Raw genomic sequence first — 25,109 nt, forward strand, 5'->3', positions numbered from 1 at the left:
ATCAGTTACAAAATTTTATTCAGCTCACTGAGAGCACACATTTCATAGCCAATGCATTTGAAGTGTGCTAATGTTTCCAGACTGTACCACTGAACAAAAGCACTAGAACTCTTTGTGATGCTGTACTAAAAGAACACAACCTGACTCTGGTAACCTTTCAAGTATGAATACCTAAATAGTGAACTGACAGCAGCTGTTAACACCTACTGCCACAATAGCTTCGGAACACACTACTGGACCAGCCAGCTTCTCGAGCAAGCAAAAGCCATACCAAGCCACAAATAGCGAAAAGTTGGCGTTGCTTCAAACCATGAACAGTTTTGGACTTAGGTTAAAACCAATTTATTCCAAACAGACAGATATGGCAGCTAACAGGGTTAAGCACATGGAAAAAATGCTATTACAGCGACATCACTCACTTCTCATAAAAACTTGCTTTTTCCAACTCACTGCAACAGTCAATCGCCCAAGCTACCTTCAATGAGCTTGCAAGTAGCACAGTCACACAAGGCTTTACCGAATTATTTGCAGTTGAAAAACAATATGTACAATTTGTAAGCACAAAGTATAAATAGCAAAGCGAAAAGAAGTTTTTGAACTTCAACTGTCAGCTCACAAGGAAGTACATGAGCCATGTAAGGCTGAAGGCCTGCACACCGAACACTGAAGCAGTTTTTGCACCAATTCCATGTCACACAAAAAACTAGTATAAAGTGGGGAATGTTTATGACTAGTACTGCATCACAAAAAAATCAGTGACTCAGATCAAACAACAAAGTGCTAAAAAAAGTCAGTGTAATGCTCTAGCATAACTCCGAGGGAGCACACATAAGGAGCACAAGCTGAATTCTTTTCTGTGAAGACACTCCCTGAAAAGAAAGGCGTAAGTGCGCACAGAATGAGATATTCTGCACATGCCTCCTTGCAACTTTGGCTTTATTTTGCATAAATTCACATTTTTTCTTGCAGAACAAAAAAAGTCACTCCAACTGCAGATACTTTTTCATCAAGGCTGCACATTCACACAGGAAGCTCGCTAGTGAAAACTTTCACAGAAACAAAAGTATGTGCAGAGTTAGAGTGTAGACAAGCCAACCAGGCAAGAAAAATGTGCAGGAAGCTGCAATAATAATAAAAAAAAAAGCAAACAAAGTGGTCTCTCCCCTTTACTTCCCCTTCCCCAAAGCTTCCAAGTGTTTTTGTTAGCATGCTGTATACACCCACAGAGATTGAATAGTACATGTACACGGATATCTTTGTGTATTTACACACACATGCACACATGTACCATTACATATACATATATATATGTATGTGTGTATCGGTGTTGCCAAACAAAAAACGCCCACTGTGAGCTGTTCCTCTTCATACGTGGTGCATGCAAGCTCAGCAGCAGCCGCCACTGGCGCTTGCTCCGCCACCACTTGAAGGCATGCTAGGACTGGTCGGCGAATGCTGGGGTCCAATCTTGATGCCATTAGCCTGAAACAAGAAACATCCCAGAGACCACCATTGACCAGGTGGAAATTCTCCCTATTGCTCTTCTCAGAATTTTTGACTAAATATTTGAAAGAAAAGCCCTTCCTGTCGGAACATTGAAACTACAGTGCACCTCAGGTACCACAATGACAACAAAATCTGTTGCTGCATGCTGATAGCAAATAGAGTCACCGGTCGATTTTTCGGACTCGAAGGGACCTGAAAAATGGTCCGAATAATCTAACAGTCCGAAAAATCCGTGAAGAACAAAAAATCACTTTATTGAGATGAAATCGGCTTAAAAATATCACTGATTTTACCTTGCGGAAAAATTTCTCTTGCTGGCGACGATTTGCGCCTGTATTTGCGCCAAAGTTGTGCTTTCACTGTACATGCTAGACAACAAGGTCACCGCATTTAGTTGCAATACTTCCTACGCTTCTTTGACGGACCCTGCGGGGCCATGTTGTCCACAATCCGAGTGTGCACCACACCGCTCGTCAAACACACGCAAAGATATAGCCCTTTTCAATCAAAGCGGCGGAATCGCCGTACGCAATCACAAAACGGCGAACGGATGCAACTTCGTGAAGACCCACTCTGTTGACACAGTCAGAGAAACCCAAGTGACGAAACGGCGAATGGCGAACGTATGAGACCCGCCGCGATGGTTCAGTGGTTAGGCTACCGATCCGCTTGGCTACCGATCCGGAGTACTCGGGTTAGAACCCGACCGCGGTGGCCGCGTTTAGATTGAGGCGAAATGCAAAGGCGCCCATGTGCTGTGCGATGTCAGTGCACGTTAAAGATCCCCAGGTGGTCGAAATTATTCCGGAGCCCCCCTACAGCACGGCACCTCTTTCTTCTTTTCTTCTCTCAGTCCCTCCTTTATCCCTTCCCGCCGAGATGTGAGATAGCTCCGGCACAATTTCCTTCCCCACCAATTTTCAAGCGAAAACTGCTCGCGACAAAACAAGACATCAGCATCCCTTAATGCTTTTTATTGATACTCTGTACCCCCATCTAGAGACATATAGTAAATGTTCAATTTTTCAGTTAGCATGTAAGGAGGCAGAAATAATGGCAACACAAGGTGAATTGTATGCTGTTATTCCCCACCCCAAGATCGTAACGAATAAGGATAGCCTAATGAATTCTATGACATGAATGAATTTTTCTTCTGGTTAATAAATTCTCACATACTAAAAATACCGTTTCCCAGTAAGTACATGCATAATTTCACTAAATTCCAATAGCGCAATATGTTTAGCAGCTAACAAAAGGTGCATTGACAGATGAATGGTTAGTTATATTGAGTTTTATGGCACAAAAGATGAATGGGCCGAGCCAGGGACAAGCAACATGAGCAGAAGTGCAGCAGCAGCCAAGTGCTGCAACGGCTTCTCCGCAGTGCACAGGAGCAAAGCATTAGAAAATGACAATAGTGACAACAAAGAAATCCCAACTAATTTCAACTTGGAGCCACTGCAATGCACCATAAATCTACAAGCAGTCAAGAAGCTCTTCAGACTTCAAGCCAACAGGCACTGAGCGGCCTGTACGCAAATAAAAGAACGTCAATACGCACCTCTGAGTAGACAAGGGAAGGGAAAAGAGGTGCTCATTAGTCATACATGACGGAAGCCAACATTCGTCGAAACCAAGGAGCACAGGGGACTTTTTATCTTGAATTTGAGGTGATTACTTGGAAATCAATACAGTAATCATTTTATGGCTTAAAGATAATTGATAATCGAAAAAAAAAAAAAAAACTGCATGCCACCGGTGGGATCCGAACTCATGACCTCTGAATTTCACATACAGTGTTCTACCAACTGAGCTACAGCGACGGCTGTCCAATCTTCTGCTTTCAGGGGTATTTATGTGTAGTGTAACCAACCCTTAAAGGTGCACTAAAGAAGAATCTGAACTGGTCTTTTTACCACGGGAATTCTATCTGCACGTTCCAGGAATTCTTAGAAACTTCAAATTATTATCCTGTGCGGCCAATTGCCCTAATTGAATCGGATTAAACGTCCCAGCTCCCGCCTTTTTTTGAACTGAACGCGGTACGTAGGCGGAGTCAACCAACGCGTGAAGTGCCCTTCAGCCAGTCCAGTGGCGGCTTCGCTTTCGCTTTTATTTTGATTTTTAGGTTTCTGTGAATAAACAGTTTCAGTCACAGGCAATATAGCCGCAAATTAGGCCTATGTAAATAAAAATACACGTGCACTCTTTGATTTACTCATCACTCCGCCGATGCCAGAGCGGCAAGCCGCCGCGGGACTGGCTGAGGCGTTGGTTGACTCCTCCCACCTACCGCGTTGAGTTAAAAAAAACGGCAGGGGCCGAGATGTTTAATCCGATTTAATTAAGGCAATCGGCCGCACAGGATAATAATTTGACGTTTCTAAGAATGCCCGGAACGGATGCCGAAACATCTGCCCTGCCAGCTGCCATTGAAATTGCTACCAGGAAGTTGTCCAGTGAGCTCGGATTCTTAACGCTATGTTCCGAGGCAGACCTTGAGGTAGCACAAGTAGCTTTTCTGGCTGGCTACGTTGCAAGAGCATGTAAGGAAAACGTGTGAACAGTTGCCTCTATGTGGACACAAACCTTGTTAATTTATCTAGTTTGAGTGGTCTTGGTAGAAAACCTGTGCATCATGCTTCGTGCATAACTGTTTATAGTATATACTGTTATGATAGTTTGAGCCGGAGCATTTTTATCAGTGCCAAGTTGTTGCTTTATGCTCTGGCGCTTTATGCTTTAGGCGCCAGAGCCGACTGGACCAGCTTACGGGCTAATCAAAAACATGGACAATGGAGGGTTGATGTACCCTAAAATAGAAGAGGTCAAGCTTTGTCAACTCGCGTGCATCTTTGTTAACCGGGTAATGAAGCTTCCAGAGGTCAGGCGAAGCAGTAAGCTGTGCAAGCTGTTGATGTCAGCACTGCTTCCACACTTTACACGGTTAATAATAATAATAATTGGTTTTTGGGGAAAGGAAATGGTACAGTATCTGTCTTATATATCGTTGGACACCTGAACCGCGCTGTAAGGGAAGGGATAAAGGACGGAGTGAAAGAAGAAAGGAAGAAAGAGGTGCCGTAGTGGATGGCTCCGGAATAACTTGGACCACCCGGAAATCTTTAACGCGCATTGACATCGCACAGCACACGGGCGCCTTTAGCCTTCATAAAGACGCAGCCGCCGCGGTCGGGTTATTTTACACGGTTCCCGCAACTCATCTGTGGAAGAAACGACCGTGCCCATAATGAGATATTGCAAGATATTCTTAAGCAAGTTGCTGTGACCTCTGATAACTAACTTGGCTAGGAATGTTCATTATTCAGTGGAGCGACTTTTTGTCGCAAACCTCTCTCAAGGAAGGCTCTCCGTCTGTGAATGGTTCCTTCTTTTTTTGTATGACCATGCAATAAAGGTGTCAAGCTGCTGGTTGAAGTACTTTCTGGTTTTCTCGGATGCAGTTGCGCTTAGAAAAGCTACATAACTTCACCTATATTGAATGCTTTTTTTTTTGTTTCTAAATTACAATAACTTATGGTGAATTCCAATCGTAGGCACGGAGCGGTCTGCATGCTCTGTGACAGAGCGCCTGAATCCGGCGCAGAGCGCGCGACCTGAAATTGCGATTGGAGTACACTTGCTCTGGCCAGAGCATGTAGGGTGCCGCTATCGCCGCTGAAAAAGAACGTCACGCAAACTTCCGGTCGGATCCGCCGATTTCGGCGGAGCAGCCCCGACTGCTCCACGGAGCAATCTCGGCTCGGCAACCGCTCCCTGTCTACGATTGGAAGACGCGATCCGTGCCTCAGATCTGCGTTTGGAATACAGTTGCTCCGAAAAGAGCAAGAAACGTTGCTCCAGAAGTGCTCCAACTCTGCGATTGGAAGTCACCATTACATAGATGGGCTATGTGTAGCACTGTGTGTGTCCATTTCGTTCAGCATCCTGTTATCCGCTACAACTGGAAGCATAAATTAGTTCGCAAGAAGTGAATAAGACTAGATTAAAAGCTTCAGGCGCATTAACGCAGCATCCTGAAGCAGAGCCGCTCGCCCGGTCGTGCATCCTGCTAGCAGCCGTCATAGGTAAAGATTAGGCATACACTAGAAGGGGGATTCCCACCTGCCGCGGTGATTTGGGACATAATCGGCACTTTCGAGGACGACTTAAAAATGCAGTCTTCAACGACGAACTACGAAGCGCACTTAAACCTTAAACCTTCGGCACCGGGCGTACCGACGCAGCTGTCGCGGCGTTTCGCTGCGAGCACTTGTCCCCGGGCAGTGGTGCCGCGGCGGGCGAGAGGAGAACTAGGCCCAAGACGCCGCTTCTATGCGACATGGCGGGCCGCACCTCGCTTTGCGCTTTGCATCAAGCGGCCGTGGCACAGCACACGGGCGCCTTTGCGTTTCGCCTCCATCGAAACGTGGCCACCGCGGTCGGGTTCCAACATGGGTACTCCGGATCAGTAGCCGAGCGCCCTAACCACTGAGCCACCGCGGCGGGTCTCATACATTTGCCATTCGCCGTTTCGTAACTTGGGTTTCTCTGACCGCGCTGACCGTGTGGCCCTCAGTCTTCACGAAGTTACATCTGTTCGCCGTTTTGTGATTGCGTCCGGCGGTTCCGCTGCTTTGAAAGAAAAGTGCCTTATCTTTGAGTGTGTTTAACGAGCGATGTGGTGCACTCTCGGATTGCGGACAACATGGCCCCGCCAAGTCCGTCAAAGAAACGTGGGAAGTATTCCAACTAAATGCTGTGACCTTGCTGCCTAGCGTGTACAGTGAAAGCACAACCTTGGCGCAAATACAGGCACAAATCGTCGCCAGCAAGAGAAATTTGCTGCAAGGTAAAATCAGTGACAATTTTAAGCCAATTTCACCTCAATAAAGTGATTTTTTTGTACTTCACGGATTTTTCGGACTGTTCGATTATTCGGACCATTTTTCGGGTCCCTTCAAGTCCGAAAAATCGGTCGGCAACTGTACTGTAAAAACCGGAATATATGTCGCACTTTTTTTCAAAAACCAAGGCAAAAAGTCGACCCCCATCTTGCAACAATGGGCGGCTGAAGTCAACAGCCTCCATCACCATTGCCATCAGCAGCAGCACGGCGTGGTGACGTTGTGGCACCACCATTTTGTGTTTCCGTTGTTGCAAAGCTATTTTGGTTAAAGGCTGCTTTATCACATTTTGTTCCAAAATGAGCGGAAGCCAACGGCAATTCACCGTCGCCTTCAAGAAAAAGGCGATTGAGTAGGTGGAAGCTCACGGCAACCTGGCGATACAGCGCGAAGTTGGAGTATCCGAAAAGAGCATTCGGTACTGGCGGAGGCAAAAGCTGCGTATTACAACTTGCAGCAACCAGAAAAAAAACATTCCGTGGGCGGACCGCAGCATATCCAGAATTGGAAGGAAAGGTTGCGGAGTTCGTCCCGGAGCTGCGTGCAAGATCGCTGCCTGTGACTGCCAAATGCAGCCGCGTGAAAGCGGTGCTGTGATGATAAGGTGCTGACAAACCGACAAACCTGCGGGTCGATGGGTGCGCGATGTTAAAAAATTGGCCGGGTGTACCTACAAGCAGCATTTAAATGAAAATAAATACTGTCATTATTGTGCAACCTATTGGGTCACATTTGTTTCAAGGTAAGGGTGTCTTTCGGTACTTTGTCCATTGAAAGAGATTTTTTTTCATTTTTAGAATTGGTTAGTTGGGGGGGTTGACCTATATTCTGGCCCGACCTAAAGCCCGGTTTTTACGGTATATGCTGCATTTCCCGGTGAATCCGCTGTTTATTTTTTTGTTTTTTTTTCATCGGTAAAAAATCGAAGAGTAAAGGAGAAAGTAAGTCACTGGGACCAACAAAAATCTTCAGTTGGTGGCGGCATGGCTGTGAGAATGCAGTCTGATAATTAATCAGCTACTTACTCAACACCCAGTGTTGGTTTCAGAAAGAAACACTTAGAAACAACTTACATCCTTCTCTAATCATCCCTACAAGTCTGACGATCTATTTTCAGTCATCACGTCACTACTGCATTTCATGAATAAAATGTGGGTATAAAAATATTATGCGAGTTGATTCCATGTGAAAATCAAAGCTTTGCGTGAATACGACAGTCTTCCACGGCCACGGTGTCATTTAAGAGACAATAGTTCAAAAATGCAAGCAACACAGCCAAGCATGGCTAAACCACCCACGCAGTGCCACCACGCCTCTTCGCTACTTTCCACCGCTGCTTTGGTGTCATTTAAGGGGGGGACGCGGGCCTTTGGGACCAAATAATAATAATAATTGGTTTTTTGGGGAAAGGAAATGGCGCAGTATCTGTCTCATATATCCTTGGACACCTGAACCGTGCCATAAGGGAAGGAATAAGGGAGGGAGTGAAAGAGGAAAGGAAGAAGAAGGTGCCGTAGTGGAGGGCTCCGGAATAATTTCGACCACCTGGGGATCTTTAACGTGCACGTGCACGGACATCGGACAGCACACGGGCGCCTTAGCGTTTTTCCTCCATAAAAACCAAAAAGTCTCGAAAAAATCGACTTTTCAATTTGGTCATAGTTGGATAAGTATTATCATTTTCCATCTTAATTTCAAGTTTCATGGCTGAATACCGCGTAGTTTACGAGAAATCGACACGCAAGGATGCAATTTTGACAAGAGAGCTCGTGAAAATAGGTTAGAAAATGCCCGTTTTGTGTTGCGTGTCGCGTCAAAAGTGGTCGGCGCAGCTAGGCGACTTTGGACTCGTTTGAAAGAGCAACACAAATAGCTTCCTTTCCCGCCAGAACGAAAGGTCTACTGCGATTGGTCGCCGAGAAAAAGACAGAAAACAAAATATAAAATGCGGCAATGCTATTGGCTGTTGGACACCACGCAGCGAAATTCAAGCGCCTCATTGGCCGGCGCCATTTTTTTAAACGCTCCGCGCTCGTCCTGCGACGCCATTTTGAAAAAGACCACCGTGGCTTGAAACCGTATCGGAAGTTCGCAGCGTGCATAAGTTTGGGAAAAAACGTAGAAAAGGCCGCAGAAAGCAAGCGGAAGACACAAGTTCGTCGGCAGTGATGTCAACCAGCAGCAGCGGAGAGCCTGAGCATGAACCGGCGGATGACGCGACCTTGGCAGCCATTCCGGCGTTCGTTCTGAGCGCGGTGCATATCGCGGCTGCAGAGGATGACGGAGAGCCGGAGGATGGTTTTACTTAAAAGTGATCGGAAGAGGGATAAGAGAATAACGAGGCACAGGAGTGCAATTCGGCGGTTGTGATAAGCGCTTGTTTACCAGCTTCGGCGACCGCCTTCAACACGGAGCAAATTGCAAATCCGCCGCGGGTCTGGCTGACGCGATGGTTGACTCCTCCTACCTACCGCGCTGAGTTAAAACAAAAAGGGCGGGAGCCTGGGATGTTTCATCCAATTTAATTAGGGCAATCGGCCGCACAGGACAATAATTTGAAGTTTCTAAGAATGTCCGGAATGTGTAGATAAGAGTTCCTGCAGTAAAAAGACGAGTTCAGATCCCTCTTTAGTGCACCTTTAAGCCATCTCATGAGCACAGTTTAACTCTTTCGTTACTGCGCCACTAGGCATCGATCACCGGTGATCGAAAAATTTAAAAAGCTACGAGAGCGTGACCGCAGCCATTAAGGACTTGCCGAGTCATCTGGTTTGTTGTTCACCCATTGAACTTTTATTTCCTGTGTAACTTGTACTTTTGCCGCAAGTCGGCAATTTTTGCAATGCGCTTGAAGTTGAGGGTGCGGCGTCGAACGCTCCAAGCAAGACGTCAAAGTCTGGAACGGCGCGAGCTCGAAACAACCCCGTTGCACGCAATTCTGCTGCATATACAGCATTTATTTCTGTGTAGCAGGGACTCTGACAACGATGCTGCATCGTCAGATTTTGTTTCCAAAGCTCAAACTGCACAATCAGAGCCCCGAACATTGGCCGATTTGTTTATTTTTTCGTTCCCGGTCCGTTTTCATGAATGGGAGCGCTCCTACAGAGACACTACGGTGATGCTGCGCCATCTAGTTTGTTCTTCAGAAACTAAAGTTTTCTTTTCTGCATAGAGTGCAATTTTTTCACGAGGCGCAAATTTTTTAAATGCCCTTGAACCGGAGGCTACGGTGTAGGGCGCTACCAGCGCGGCAACGGTGCGCACTCGCAAAAACCCCACTGCACTTGACCATACTGCATTGGCAGCATATATATTCAATGCGTCGGGTAGCAGGGTCTCTGACGATGATCCCGCATCGTCGGATTTTGGTTCAGGCTCTCAACACTGCAGAAAAGAGCTCAGAACGTTGGCTCTTTCCCTTTTGGTTTCCGGTACGCTTGTGCGAGCGGAACGCTGCTATGAAACATATGAAGTCTCTACTAGCCTCTACGATGATGCGGTGCCATCTGGTTTGCTGTTCAGCAACTAATTTAATTTTTCTGTGTAGATTGCAATTTCCTTATGAGGTGCGAACTTTTGTAATGCCCGAAGCGGAGGCTGCGGCGTAGGCCGCTCCAAGCAAGGCACCGGGAGCAGGTATGGTGCGCGCTCGAAAAAACCCAGCTGCACGCGATTCTACTGCATCGGCAGCATATATATTCAATGCATCGAGTAGCAGGGCCTCTGACGATGGGATTTTGGTTCGGACGCTGAAAAGGTGCAAATGGAGGCCGGAACATTGGCCTGTTAGTTGTATTTGTATAATTTTTCTTGTTTTTTCCTGAAATATTAGTTGCAATTTGTATTTTTAAAACACACGCTTATCAAGCTTTATTTTGGCACACAACATAATACTTCCAATTGTTTTTTTGCCAGACTGTAAAAATAATATCAAGGACACACTGAAATCAGCCTTTTAAAGAGCGCAAAGAAAAAATTCCTAGGTCAAAAAGTATTTTAGTTATAACTGACATTTTAGTGCCAAATTATAAAAAGAATTTGAACCATTTTGCAATTGCTAGAATTATTTAAATACTTATTTTGGAGAGTTATTGTCTGTAAATGCAAATTTTTTTTTCTATTTTTTCACAATATTTAAAACAAGTATTTGTGTTGAAATAAATCTAATTAGAAAGTGCATTCCATTCCAATCATTGTTATGCATTTTGTATACTTTTACCTATCATACTTTTTCGAGAAAAAATGTTTGTCTGAGACCTATGAAAAACTACTTTTTCCCGTGCCTCCGAATGTTGGCCTCATGATCCTGGACTGCGTGCATGGCCCTGAACCTGCACAGTGGCATGTGTGCACATCTTGGGGCCACCTGAGCACACATGCACACATATTACACTAAAACTGCATTAAAAATCACACAATCTTGCAACAACCAGACAGGATACGATGGTGACATGAAGTGTGCCCTGCTGCCACATCCAGCCAGTCGTACTCTTAAAGGTTTCGATTTCAGAGCTGCATTTGTATGGCTTTGTGTGTATGGTGCGTTGTTTGTGCTCACAATTATGCTGACGACGCAAAACTGAAGTTCCGTACAGTTGAATATACACAGCAGAATGGGAACCGGGCAGCAGGGAGACAGTTCAATGTGAGTGAAAAACTATCCGGGAAAGGCACAAGCCCACAAAAAGCATTGCAAAGTGGTAGTGGTGTCTATCTACAAAATGAGGGAGTTATGCACCTTTAGTTTTCTCAAAACTAATGCAGGGTTTAGACTCTGCTGGTTTTGAGGAAAGGAAAGGCGAATGAACTTTGATCACATGTATTGAGACATCAAACAGTTCAAGAAACAAGGCCAGCCTTCAAGACCTTAGTTTACACTCATGCACCAAGGAAAATAAATCTTTACAGTTACCCTTGCCTTCCGGCAACCTAGATGCGAGACAAGGAAGCAAAAATGAAATTGTCAGTCTTATGGACATTCTCACATAAATGCAGCAAATACAGGTTTCTACTGCATGCCCGAAATTCATATCTTTGCAAAGCGATGGTGGTTGAAACCCTTTTTCTCCTAAGTTCCCTGCTGGACACATGTACAGGAAAGCATTAGGCCCCAAATACTTCGCACACCTCACCCTCAATACTCTGCCCCCGATTTAACAGCTGCAGCATATGTGCAATCGCAGCCCACAAATGAAGCATCCAGCTTTGGAACCACATTCAGCATGCATATGATCACTGTGGCTAACTGGCAATCAAATGTAACTGATACAGCCTTATGCAAAGCAAAAGTTTCGGCAAGTGAACTGCAGGTTTCCCCTTATGGGCAAGGTCAGTCCACTGAAACGCACCTGGAGTATTTAAAATTTCATATAGAATAGAACTGCTCAACATTACCTCGTTGTTTATGTCGAAAACACCTTCCTGGATCTTCTCATAGATCTCCTTGGCTGTGTTGATGAAAGCCTCTTCCACATTGGCTGCAGTCTTAGCTGAGGTCTCCATGAAGATAAGGCCATGCTCCCGGGCAAAGGCCTCACCCTCCTCCTTCTTCACCTCCCTCCGAGTTTCCAAGTCACTGCGTCACACCACAATACCATCAGCCACATCGACTGCCACAGGCACTCCAAGTGATGGTAGCAGTTAAGGACTTCTATGCCTAGAGGCCTCAGAGAGCTCTGTCTGTGACAGCGCTTGTTATATGCCTGTCATGCCTGTGCATATTAAAGGCATACAGACATCAAACTGAAGTTGGCCTGTATCAATTCCCGATTCCCAATACCTGCTGCTTATTTTTCTCCTCACAGCTGTTTTTGCAAATAGTTCGTGCATTTGCTGGAGGAGTGCTTGTGGCTGCACCCCTATTTCCTCTTGTCCGTGTGTATGTGCACTGTGCAAAGTAGGTCGAACTAACAAGCAGTGGTGGGAATCGCCAAGATCATTTTGCAGCAGCTTTTGTACCAGGCAAAAAGTCAACTTGAAGCCGGTTCAAATCGTTAGTAGCAGCCAGAAAAAGCCCAAAACAAGAACCTTAAAGGGTCATTTATAGCCTATTATTTGCAAAAGCATGTCTTACAGTTATCCTAAAAAGCCGCTAAGCGCAGGACACCAGAAGAAAATTAATTTTAGTATGAAAAACAAACGCCTAGAGTACGTCGAGAAAATAAGGATATGCCTTTTTATGGATATCAGAAAAACTGCAGCCGATGGCAGATGAAGTACAGGTGTAAAACAAAGGAAAAAGAAGAAAAAAACTGAGTAGCACTACAAAAATATGGCAGGATTACTGACAACTGCGCTTAGTTTTTATCCACAGCCGAAGCATCACAAGTGCAACAAATAATAAGCACAAAACTACTCACAGCAACAAATCAACATTCATATGGAAAATACCACCGCATTAAAAAAAAACAGTTCTGTCCAGTTAAAAACAAATTATAAAAAACTGTGCAGTACAATATTCAAGTAGCTAGTATAATAGAACTAGCTACAGAAATGTCTAAACCTGCTGATCTGCAGAGCAGCATGTATAGACCAGCAAACGCAAAGAAAAAATTTACTGGCATTGGTTAATGCAGATATGTTAATTAAAGAAAGCGAAAATATGCTTCACCTGCAACAGAATAATGGATAGAAACTTCATTACAGAAAAGTCATTTATTATAATAAAAGGGGCCCCTTGCAGCGGCACAATGGCACACGAAACACGGGAAGCGAAAAGCATGTTTTGACGAAAGGAAAGATGCTGTTACTGTCTCCCTTCTTAGGGGACACTTCAACCGCATAGTGAGGAAAAAGGAGGACAGCAGCGGCTGCTGCAGTGAAAATGGGGAAGGGGGCCCGCTTTTCTTTGAGAGTCTCCTCCCTAGGTTTGAATCCCCGTCGTAAGTTGCCCTGGGAAACAGGTTCACTTTGTGTCCTGCAGCTAGGTTTCCTTTCAAGGTTTCCGCCGTAAATTCGGCAAACCAGCCAAGCTTCGAAGACGGGAGCAGAGGGAGCGCGCCTCGTCTGCCAGTGCACCGATGAAATTGTACAAACTTTGCTGCGCCCTAGCAAAGGCTTGCTTGCTGTTTCTTGGCATGAAATGTAGTCCGTGAAAAGTGCCTTCTGGTGGCACTTTTTTTGACTCCACGGCTCATCAAATGTGGGAGTGGCGCAAACAGGAAATGCCGCCGCGCTTCACACGCTCTGGCTGTTCACTTGTGGGTATCCCGTTGGTAGTTTGGAAGGCCTTTACGCAGCACTCACATTTCAAGACCCTCCTCGATGTTTTGCACATGGCTGGTGCGCGGTTTATTATACAGTAAAAGCTCGGTAATTCGTACCCCATTAATTCGGAAAGTCTTAATTCGACCTGCCCGCCTGGTCCCTACAAAATGTACAGAAGTCTATGGGGCGAAACTCCCATTAATTCGGACAAATTACCCAGAGCTTGAAGTAATTGTACTGCAGTGAATCATGACCGCATGCAAGGCCCACCTCCCTATGAGTGTAGCCATTGATATGTGCCCAAGCAAAACAGTTCGCCTTAAAAATTAATTCCTTTTAAGGCTTCTGGCTGGCTTCGAAGCAGGCAGAATCTGACTTTGAAGAGGGTTTACTAGGAAGGAGCTTTCGCTTCTCAGTGCTGTGAGCATTCCAGCTCATGAATGGGTCAATACGCTGATTATCGCCAACTGCTTCTGACACAGCGGTTTTGTGCCACCTGACTGCTGCGCAGCGGAACTGCCAATCAAAACAGCTGACACACCTACAGAGGATGACGAGAGCTGTTTTGACAATGTCTTGCCTTCTACCATGCGGCTCACCGATTACATGGCCATCGGTGGTCGCAGTCGCCGGCCAGCTAGCCGAGAAGTCCTGGACGCTGACAACAATGACACTTCAGAAGATGAAGACTGTCATGAGCTGCCACAACCGCTGCATGGTTAAAGAAGCCGCGGAAGCCCTGTCCGTGCTGGAGGATTCGTGTGGACAAATTCTGGTAGTCTGTGTGCCGCAGGGCACCTGGCAGTGCTTACGGCTATTGTAGCCGCTCAAAATCCAGCCCAAAGGCAGACAACCATCACACAGCTTTCAGTAAACAAAGGTATGCCATGCTGAAGCAAATTTCATGCTTTTTGCTGTTCATTCGATATTACATTCAGATAATTCGACAATTTTTCGTGGTCCCGTCGGGATTGAATTAATGAGCTTTTACTGTAGTTACAACAGTAATAAATGCCATGTGAGTGTTCCCATTCTGAAGCTTTATTCGAGCACAGACAGGGCTGCGATACGTGAGCGATTGCGCTGCATCGCCACATCGTTGAGCCAGAGAATCCAAAACAACAGACTAACGTCATGTGTTAACCAAGCAGGGCATTTCCTGCATTCTCTTTGTTACCTACCGTATGATATACAAGCTAATAATCTACTCACATCTTCACGCAGCGTGAATCCAACGGGGATAAGCGGTAGAATTACCTGCGTGCTTGATCTATTAATTGGCAAGCCAGCGAGCACCAGCCGGCGTCGCCTATTTCAGTTTTCATACTTTTTATCTTTTTATTCGTGCTGCGAACATGTTTGTTAAACGGACCTACGGGCAGCTCATGCGTTTTTTCAAAGCATTTTATTTCAACCAGAATGCTCTGTAGAAAAGCACACTGCAATCCGAAACTACTGAGTGATGTCGCTATCTACCCGAAATGCCACGAGTTTCCATGGCTTCCATAGTAATCAGTTTTCCTACCCAAAGATGCCTGCGGTAAAAATTGGAACTTTTTTCTGCAGACTGTGATGAAAGAAATTACCAGCGGTTCCGACGGTGAGCTTTAACTAATTACTGGCTACTTCGGCGAGCTGCCATCACCATTCACTTCCTTCATTTCTGATTCTTTAGGTTTATGTTCTGGCCATGCTACATCGCCGCGGTACAATCCAAAATGGAAAAGCTTCCTTTTTTAGCCTCAAATGTGCCATCACGACACAGCCGAGATGTCGAGGCGAACCCGAAGAGGGTGCGAGAAGAATGTATGCCACCTCGCTGAACGCCAAAGTGACACTGCAGCTGCCCACACCGCAAGAACATAAGCACGAGGGAGAGCACAGGCAGCAGCACTGACCCACACTAATTCATTCTCCCATCAAAGAAACAGGATCGGACTGGATTTTATCGATTGTCCTTTCAGCCTTGAATGGCAGAGAGATGCAGTGACCATACTAAGCAATGGACGAACTCCCGCCACCTAGTGTTAACGACAGCCTGTGTATTGGCGCAATTACGCAAAAAAAGTCCCGTTTGAAGCAGTTATGGAAATATCGCAGGCTGGCGCAATAAGTGCATTTACCACCGAACTAGCCTGCTGGTATGTTAAAGAAAATGCTCCAGACCTCAGTATTTACTATGAGCGAGTGAAATTCTCATGAATGCACCAGGGACTGTTACAGCACCAGTGCAACCATTTACATGGCTCCCTACAAGGAGCCACCGCTATAGTTTGCCTTTGGGCATGAACACAAGCTGTGCCTTGCTTATGTTACATAATTTCTTGAATTTTACACCAATTGAAGTCTTACTTATTTACACAGTGCAGTGGTGCTGAGAACAGTGGCACCAAGTGCGAATGCATGCTTAGGTAGTGCTCTACGTGGTGCTTGGGTAGTGCTCTAGTGTCCTATGTGGTGGCACCAGCTTGGCTGTTGCCACCACAGCATGAGCAACGCTAGTTTCAAATCTGTTTAGTGCAAGCATTTTTGCTTTCGGCAGAAAGCCAGCCGGCTTTAATTTTTGCCGCACACAGGGTCTGTGTGTTGGGTTTTATGGCACATAAGCAGCTGAGGCTACCATGCACCAAACACAGGGTTGGAAAGATCTCATTGTACTGGCGGACAACTAGTTCTTAAAGAAAAAATTACAATTTGCTGATGACATTTCCTTCTTTAAGGGATCTAACTACTCGTGATAAGTCTACTTTTGCGTTCTCTCCTAAGAGCAAGCTGGGATGGAAAGGGACGCTTCACATAAAATATTGTGAAATGCTTTTTTGCTGAGTTTTTCGAGTTTTCTGCAGCAAATAAAATATGCTTTACTGCGACCACTTCACCACATTCACAAAGAGGATTTTCTTGTTTCACGAGTATGAAGTTGTGCAAGATGCGTACGTACAATGTGAAGGCAACACAAGTAGACTTCAATAAAGCATTCTTAGTGTGGACACAACTTCAGTTTGCCAAGAATCGGCTTTACCAGGTGCGGTTTTTATTCTTGATTTCATCTACCCAAGTGGACTGTCATTTCTTAATTAGTTTACTCTCTAATAGATTTAAGCAATCTTTGTGCGGAATATTTACCGTCTCTAGTTTGCTTAGGTGAGCTTGTGCCGCACAAGCATCGGCTCTTTTGTTACCGGCTATGCTGACATGGCTTGGGACCCAGCATAATTTTATTTCTTGTCTATATGTTTCAGCTGTTGCTATACTGTGAATCACATCTCCTATTAATGGTTGTACTGCGTTTCTGGAGTGCAGCACTTTTAGACTGTGTAGATCATACTTAATATGGTTTAGTTTCAATTGTCTTGAAACTCATACAGTCTAGTTTCAATTATTACTAATTTAAAAACTAGAAGAAAACTGACATCAATGAACAGGGTAAAAATACCATGACAACAGAAGTTTAAAAAGCCTTCAAACCTATGTTGCCAAGTCAGACCAGGTGCATTCACATGATTTCCATTAAAAAAAATTATGTACTAAGTACCTTTTGTTTCCAATCAGCATGATCACCATGTTGGAGTTGGAGTGCTGACGAGCATCCTCCAACCAAGTTGTCAGATGGTTGAAAGTGTCCCTTCTGAAAACAGCAACCAGTCACCATAAGCTAGTAGCTTACTGAAAGATTTGCCACATTAGAGCAATGCTAGGCATACCGTGTGATGTCATACACAAGCAGAGCTCCAGCTGCTCCCCTGTAGTAGGACCGGGTGATAGAACGGAATGCTTCTTGCCCAGCCTAAAACAAATAGGAACGTTCCTTGCATCAGCAACAAGCTTCAATTAACCTAACCAAACACTGAACAAGCTGATCTAACAAGGCTGATTTATACTTTGAGTGCATACTAAGTGAGCCACTAGTGTCAACAACGCTGAGCCAACAACATCCAGGCAGTATTCAATGAGGGTTGTGTAGACAGTGTTAACAGAGATGCATGGGGAACCCTTCTAGAAGAATGTCACATTACACCCATTATGTGCACTTAATGTTCACTTTTCAACTCGTCTTTTTCACATGTAAATCACGATCTCATCGTTCCACTTTCCATTCAGTAACAAAATTTTACTGAGAAAGAGAGAGAGAGAAAGGCCTTTTCAAACTGCATCTCCCATCAACAGCACACAGCCATAAGTGTAACAATTTGAGCAAGGCTAAGCTAATTTGTAGGTGAGTGCATGGCTTTTGTGACACCAATGAACAGCAGTAAACCCCTGCATCACTGCAAATAGAGTGTCCTTGGGCAAAACAGACATTTATTGCTAAATGTTACATCTCAATATCTGAGGGCATGCTCGCTTCTGGCTAACCACTTTTGCAAGCGAACTGTTTGAAGCATTTGATTTCGATGCATACGCTCATATTTACCGCAATCAGTTATGGTGTCTCCATACCTACACGTAACTTGTTTGGTGTCAGTTACTGACGAGATATATGAGTCATGAAATGGATGCAGCTTATATTTGGTCCTATGCAGCAAAGCTACGTAGGACCAGATATTTAGGGGAATTCCCCAAGGCGGAGTAGATTTGTAATAAGGGAGTAATTACTTATTGGCATCCACGCAAGTGCAGCCATACGGCTACAAAGGAACACTTACAGCTTTCTCAGAAACTTTGCAGTTAGAGAAATCCCTCCTGGTCCGGGGTTCGATCCCGAGACTACCGCCTCAATTCGCTCTCGCCCTAACGTAAGCTTGCCGTCCCGGTTAGCTCAGTTGGTAGAGCAACTGCTCTCATGAAGCGGTGGTCCTGGGATCGAATCCCAAACCAGGACGAATTTTTCTTTAGCTGCAAAGTTTCTGAGAAGGCTGTATAGCCTTAATTTGTAGCCGTATGGCTGTGCTTGGGTGGATGCTAATAAGTAATTATTCCCTTACTATGTAGGACCACCTCAAGTCGGGCAAGCGAAATGAACACGGGAAATCACTGTTACGATGGCCTCAGCATTTTACGGTAACTCAGGTAAGCCTTCAACCTGTGTTTGCGCTTGCTTGTTTTGCAAGCATGAGTGCATTGAAAGGTTTAAAATTTGTTCAGATAGCAACCCTTTATAATCTGTCAAAGCAAGTGTACAACTGATACACAAAAAGGACTGTTGAGTCGCAATGTGGACACGAGGACCAAACAGAAATCACATAATCAGGGGAGGTGGCAATTTTGTCTCTATATTCTTCGAATGTTCCTCAGAAAAATCTGAAAATTACACTCTACTACACAATTTGTACCTGACGGGGTTATGCCGACTGTGTGCTATTTTCCAGTAATGTGACACCGTGGCGTTTGGATAAAAAACCAATAGCTGTCTGAATTTTTCACCACACAAATGATGGCACCAGATAGCAGATTGTATCTTTCTTGATTACTCCAAAGCTTTTGGTTAAGCGTGTCAAACTGTTACTTTAAAAATTACATCTCATGAACATGGACCCCAAACTTCTTATATGGATTAAATGTTTTCTTACTAACTATTCACTGTACCTGTAAGCTAATAATCTTCAATCTCATTCAAACCCTGTTTATTCCGGCATTCCACAAAGCGTTAACAATTACATTAGCGGCCCAGATCGAAACCATGTCTTTTGGGTAAGCAGCCGAGCACCACAACCACAGAGACACCGTAGTGGCTTAGAACAAAGTGCTTGAAGAAAGCTAACGCAATGCCTAATGCCACATATACCAGCTATCATAGAATACCAGCTATCATAGAACTCAAGTATAGATACTAACAAATGAATGAACGACAATGCATGTTCACACCTTGGAGGCTGCGAGTGCTTGAAGAAAACTAGTACAATGGCCAATGCTGGATATCCTACCAATCATAGAATCCAGCAGGTTGACTCGAGTATAAATACTGATAATTGGTTGGCTGATTTATGGGGTTTAAGGGGTGTACATAGGCCTCTAGAAGTTTGCCTCTATCGAAATGCGACTGCCACGGCCGGGATTAAACCCGAGTCTTTCAGGTCAGTAGCTGAGCACTATAACCAATGAGCTATTGCAGCGGTAGGTACTGACAACTCAGCTAATGAAAATGCATGTTTGAACCCCAGAGGCTGTGAGTGCTTAAAGAAAGCTAATACAATGCCCAATGCCAGATATCCTACCAATCGCAGAATCCAGCAGGTTGACTTGAGTATAGACGCAGACAACTGAGAGAATGAAAATGCATGTTCGCACACTGAAGGCTGCCATTAATTGCAGTGCTAATTCGGTAGCTACGGGCATTCTGGTGCTGTCGAGGCTGTGGCGTCTGTTTCTAGTCCAGCCACAGGAACACCCCATACACAGAGAGAATGCAAACATGCACGCGTGCTGCGCAATGTCAGTGCACACTAAGGTTGTTTCAAATTCTAAGCCCTCCAAAGTGATGTCCTCGTACTCAAGGCACAACTTCAGCACATAAAATAGTATCTACAGAAAATTACCACAGCAATAAGAAAAAACGCAGGCTGGTGTCATAGGCACCAAGACTCCGATCATGCACCATTGGGGAAATCCATATTTTGTAGTCACCACTTACTTTTACGAGGTGCATAAAAAAATTTTAGTTAGCAAATTTATAAAACACAATGCATGATTTCCAAACATAGCGTTATGTTTGTTTCAACGACATAAACTAGAAATGCGCGGCTGTACTCTGTTGGTGCTGCAAACCTCGGAAGAGATTTCGTCCACAGGATTTTATTTATATACTAGTACTGCACTACTTCAAGTGATAACTGGAAAACTATCAACTCAATCAACTATCAGCTCAATGAGCTAGAGCCTCCCATTAGCAGTACAAGAAAGAATTATTCCCGAACAAAGACTTAGAAAAAAAAATGCTCTAGTACGAGTACTTCAGGTATTTCTTTAACAGATAATGTCCCTGCGACACTTGGCAGTTGATATATTTGACTGGCTTCCATGTTTCATTAGAAATTAGTAGGATTTTTATCCTGTGCAGTAGGATACTTGTCTTTCTTCCAAGAGCTTACTAACATACGTGCTCTTAAAACAAGCAGTTAAGTTTTTTTTACATAACACATTTGGTGTCTTCCAAGTTGAACCACGAAATGACAGCAGTGTATCAGTGTGCGCCTAATGAAACACTAATATGAATATAAACACGCACCATTCGCCACACTCAAAACATCGTACTGGGAAACCATGGTTAGCCGCGCACCGATGACTGCAGCTTCTATCGGTATTGCACACCTCGCACATGAGCTTCTATGGGTATTGCATACCTCCACATGAAATAGAAGCGTTTTCATCCACACAATTCCTGTCACTAGCGAGGAAGATCTCATGACAACCAGACTGCTAAATCAAGAGAAAACCTCACACATAAATACTCTAAATTGCACATCTTTTTGATGTGGGGTTGGGAAGCGTGTACGTGGTGGTGTTCGTGGATACGTAGGGGTGATGTCAAATCTGGCAAATGTAACTTTACAGCTAGCACTATATAACTTGTAAATGAATTTAAGAATTCATTTCTGAAAATACATTCATTACTTCAGGCTCGCCAAAGCAGAGAAGTGGTAATTCATAAAAACAGAGTACAGCTAGAGCACAACACTAAAGGTTTTAAGTGCAATAGCTGTTTATTATTTGCAAATATTTGCTTTATTACCATCTGCCCTTTGTCATATGGGTACACGAGTTCCCCAAAAGCCAAGTAACAAAAGCAGAAGAGATAAGATGAAGCATAAAAACTCAATGCCATTTTTCAATTCAACACAAAGAAAAGAAAAAAAGACATCAAATATGTAATATGCCACCTTCTTATTTTTCAAGCCACCGCACCAACAAAGTAAGGCCAGATAACAGCACACTTCAATGGAGTTTACAGCCCCACAAAAGTACTCAAACCAATCCTATCCTAGAGATGGTATTCACTGGCCCATAGCCGCGCTGCCGCCATGCTCAAGGTGTACGCAGCAAGACGAACCCCTGCCCTACAAGCATGTTTTCTTTGTGCACTGCATTCAGATTGGCATTTGGAATCCATGTGCATTGGAGATTCAGGTGGTAGTTGCCGGGTGCAATAGTTGCAGGAAACTGCGTCGTAAATGAACGCCACTTCGGATGGGCAGCCGCGCTGGTTAGCGCTGCTCGTACCGGTTGAAAAACAGGTGCAACAACCAAGTTGGTCGCTGGTTGTGTTCCCCTCGATTCCAGAATCGAAGCTCGTATAGTGGTTAGTGACAGCAGCACTTCTGTGAAACCGGACAGCCATACGATTCAAGCACATTCACAGGCAAAAGATCAGTCACTCGGCCACACAAACCCAAGGCGATACTGCAAGCGCGAGCTAGCATGGCAACCTCCCTACATAAATAGCTCACCAATTTCTGCACAGTGCACTGTGTTGACAAAAGCAGGCACGAAAGAGACACGACAAAGACAAAGCTCGGACTATGAAATGTCAGCAACCATCTACTCTTGAGTAAACTTTTGTAACACTGCGAACAATGAAAAAACGAACGACAACCTGCTGCAACCTGCATTTTGCTGCCTTATAATCAGCAGCTGTTGTCACAAGTCTGTGTAAAAAAATGACTTCTCGAATGCTCAGTTCGTTTTCATGGGGTTTAACGTCCCAAAGAGGACTCGGGCTATGGCGGATGCTATAGTGGAGGGGGTTCCAGATAATTTTGACCAGCTGGGGTTGATTAATGTACACCGACATCGCACAGTACATGAGCCTCTAGCATTTCGCCTCCATCGAAATGGAACCGCCACGGTCGAGATCAAACCCGTGCCTTTCGGGTCGGCAACTGAGCACCATAACCACTGAGCCATCACGGTGGCTTGACTGCTCGAATGTGGTAACAAGGCTTCCCAAGTCCGGTCATGTGTATGCGTTGTGCGTAGAGGACTTCCACAGAAGACAGAATCGATGACTTTCTTCCAAGGTTCACCTGGTGTGCCCATGTACCACAAGTGCTGTAACGAGTTGCCAGGTCACCAATCTCTTTTTCGTGAATGCACTTGAACCATATGTGGCTGTTCGGCTTCACGGAAAAGCTGCTGTCAGTGACCACTGTTCGAGCTTCGATTCCGGAATAAAGATTCCACTGGCAATCAATCTTCATCGTTGCGCCTATTTCTCGACCGGCACAGCTGCCCATCCAGAGTGGCATTCATTCATGACGTAGTTTTGTGTAGCTATTACGCCCGGCGACTACCAGCCGAAATTTCGATACACAGTGATTCCAAGCGGCAATGCGACACATGATGAAAACACATCTGCAAAGCAGAAGTTCGTCTACTGTGTGCACCTCAAGCATGGTGGCCGGCAGAGTCGCACCATAGTGCAACACCGCAGCTGTGTGCCAGTGCATACCACCTATACTTTTGGTAGCATTTACAGCTATATAAAGGTACCACATGAGCGCAAACTTAGACATTTCTTTTCTCTGTGGACAGGGGGAGACTGACAATATTTCCAGTTTTCACAAGTGCATTTGCACATGTCAATAATGTACAAAGTATAAATTTTTGTCAATACAGGCATTTTGGGACTCAAGACCCTGTTGCATTTGGGCAGAGCCCCATGGTCTTCCTTGCTGCAGTAGATGCAGCTAGTTATTGCAATGATCTTCATTGATATCAAGCTGTCACATGAGCCCACAGTGTAACCATCACTGCACTCAGGGCTAGTATGACAGGGAAACAATACCACCAACATATTTGCACTGCACAAACATTACCCCATGTTATGCACAGTGGCATTTCTAACAAGTTACACCGTGACCGACACACTCCCATTCACTCAGTGCATTCCATGTTTATGGTCGTCCAACTGTACTCACAGTTAAAGGACTCTTTATTCTAAACATTTGATGTAAGAAATGTTTTCTGAACAGCTCAGAAGACACTTCTCTGGCACAAACAGCTTAAGGAATTATATGAGTTTGAAACTACCCTGGATGGCACCCTTTCCGGTTCTCAGCAAGCTGTCATTACGCCCTACCGCGCTTCATCACACAAAGAACCTAACCAGTGCACGAGTCACACTTAAGTGTCAACTTGTATCAAATATTATGCAGTTGTTACACTTACCGTATCCCAAATTTGCAGCTTGATCTGTTTTCCATCAATTGTTATCATGCGGGCACCAAACTCAACCCCTGAAAGAAAGACAGGAATTAAGTAACGCATCAGCTCGATACTCGAAAATACCGCAGCGCCATGCGCAGGTGCAAAACATACCAATCGTAAGGTCATGTACAGGCTGGAAGCGCTTATCTGTAAACTGCAGCAGAAGGCAGGACTTCCCCACTCCTGTAAGTGAAACCAAAGTCTGCACTGAGCCGGAACGACACGGCTACTCGTGGCCGATTACTGCACACGCACCAACAAACAAACGAGATGCGCAACAGCTGCTATTGAAAAGAGAGGGCAAGAAATCTAATATACACAGCAAGCCCATTCAAACAGCTTCAAGCGCGTTCAACATAAAACCAGACGCCACAGAAAACAGTAACGGACGTGGGGGGTTAAAAAAACAACAAAAACATAACAGGTCCGAAGCGATCACTTATTCGTTCATGTGGATGGCTGCGGAGACAGTTGACGGTACAAAAGGGTAGCTAGACGCCTTCAGCCTCCGTACCTATTCATCCGAACCAGCTGTCCCTTACTTAGAACAACTAAAAGCCAGGACTAAGGTTTGCAAAGACGTCGATTAGCAGTCTGAACTGTCGTGACTGGAGCGAAGGTGCGTGATAAGTTCGGATAATTTTCAATAGGCAGCAGAATAAAGAGGTGTTCCAAACATTAGCGAGTCGCCATTTTGGCATTACGGACCTGCATGTTACAAAACGCGTCACGGCAAGTAACAGAGAACACAGCCAGGGAAAGCCTTCCAACGAATTCAAAACATCATACAGAACTTACCTGTGTCTCCAATTATTATGTACTTAAATAGGTACGCGTATGACATCCTTGAAAAACAGCGGTATCGCCAGACTACAACACAGGGAACAGAACACTAGCTGTCCGCTCAACGAGCGATTCTGACACTGACGTCACACAATGCCACCGTGCAGTCGTACCTAGGGGGCGGTGGTAACGAGGTAACTAAATGGTGTATTGCATACATGAAAATAATCTTTAACTTGTGCTTGATAATAATTTAACACTAACCAGTTAGTAATATGGAAGCTTATTTTCAATCCCAAGTGAATGCCTGAAGAACTCCTTCACTCTACACCTTAGCTGAAATCAAGTAGAACTACAGGCTAGAACGATCAGAATATCCGAAACCCTCTAAATAATTAAGTAAACACGAAGAAATAACATTAAGGAGCATACAAGCATTAACACGTTTTGGCGGGCTAGTTGGTTAAGCATCTTGAATAAACAGCGCGAACAAAGACGAGCACAAAAGACAAGAAAGCGAACGACACAGCGCGTGTGGGTATGTGCCATATTACTTGAGGA

At 44.8% G+C, this 25,109-nt stretch overlaps 1 protein-coding gene across 1 annotated transcript; it reads right to left on the bottom strand.

Annotated features, from left to right (window-relative positions):
* On the bottom strand, positions 1 to 24,703 carry Rab2 (RAS oncogene family member Rab2). The gene is made up of 7 exons (XM_077646303.1): positions 24,564 to 24,703; positions 23,877 to 23,948; positions 23,727 to 23,794; positions 17,327 to 17,409; positions 17,158 to 17,250; positions 11,811 to 11,991; positions 1 to 1,482 (listed from the first exon to the last, which is right to left on the bottom strand). Exons 1-7 carry the CDS (start codon positions 24,607 to 24,609, stop codon positions 1,387 to 1,389), a joined length of 639 nt encoding a protein of 212 aa, XP_077502429.1. The 5' UTR covers positions 24,610 to 24,703; the 3' UTR covers positions 1 to 1,386.
* Between the last annotated feature and the right edge of the window lie 406 nt (positions 24,704 to 25,109).

Source organism: Amblyomma americanum, chromosome 1 (genome assembly GCF_052857255.1).
Source record: "Amblyomma americanum isolate KBUSLIRL-KWMA chromosome 1, ASM5285725v1, whole genome shotgun sequence".
Classification (NCBI taxonomy): domain Eukaryota; kingdom Metazoa; phylum Arthropoda; class Arachnida; order Ixodida; family Ixodidae; genus Amblyomma; species Amblyomma americanum.

Coding starts and splice junctions, on each gene's coding strand:
- Rab2 (XM_077646303.1), bottom strand. CDS start 24,609: ATGTCATACGCGTACCTATTTAAGTACATAATAATTGGAGACACAG. Junction 23,949..24,563: donor CATAATAATTGGAGACACAG/GTAAGTTCTGTA, acceptor TTTCACTTACAG/GAGTGGGGAAGTCCTGCCTT. Junction 11,992..17,157: donor ATGCTGATTGGAAACAAAAG/GTACTTAGTACA, acceptor GGTGTGACGCAG/TGACTTGGAAACTCGGAGGG.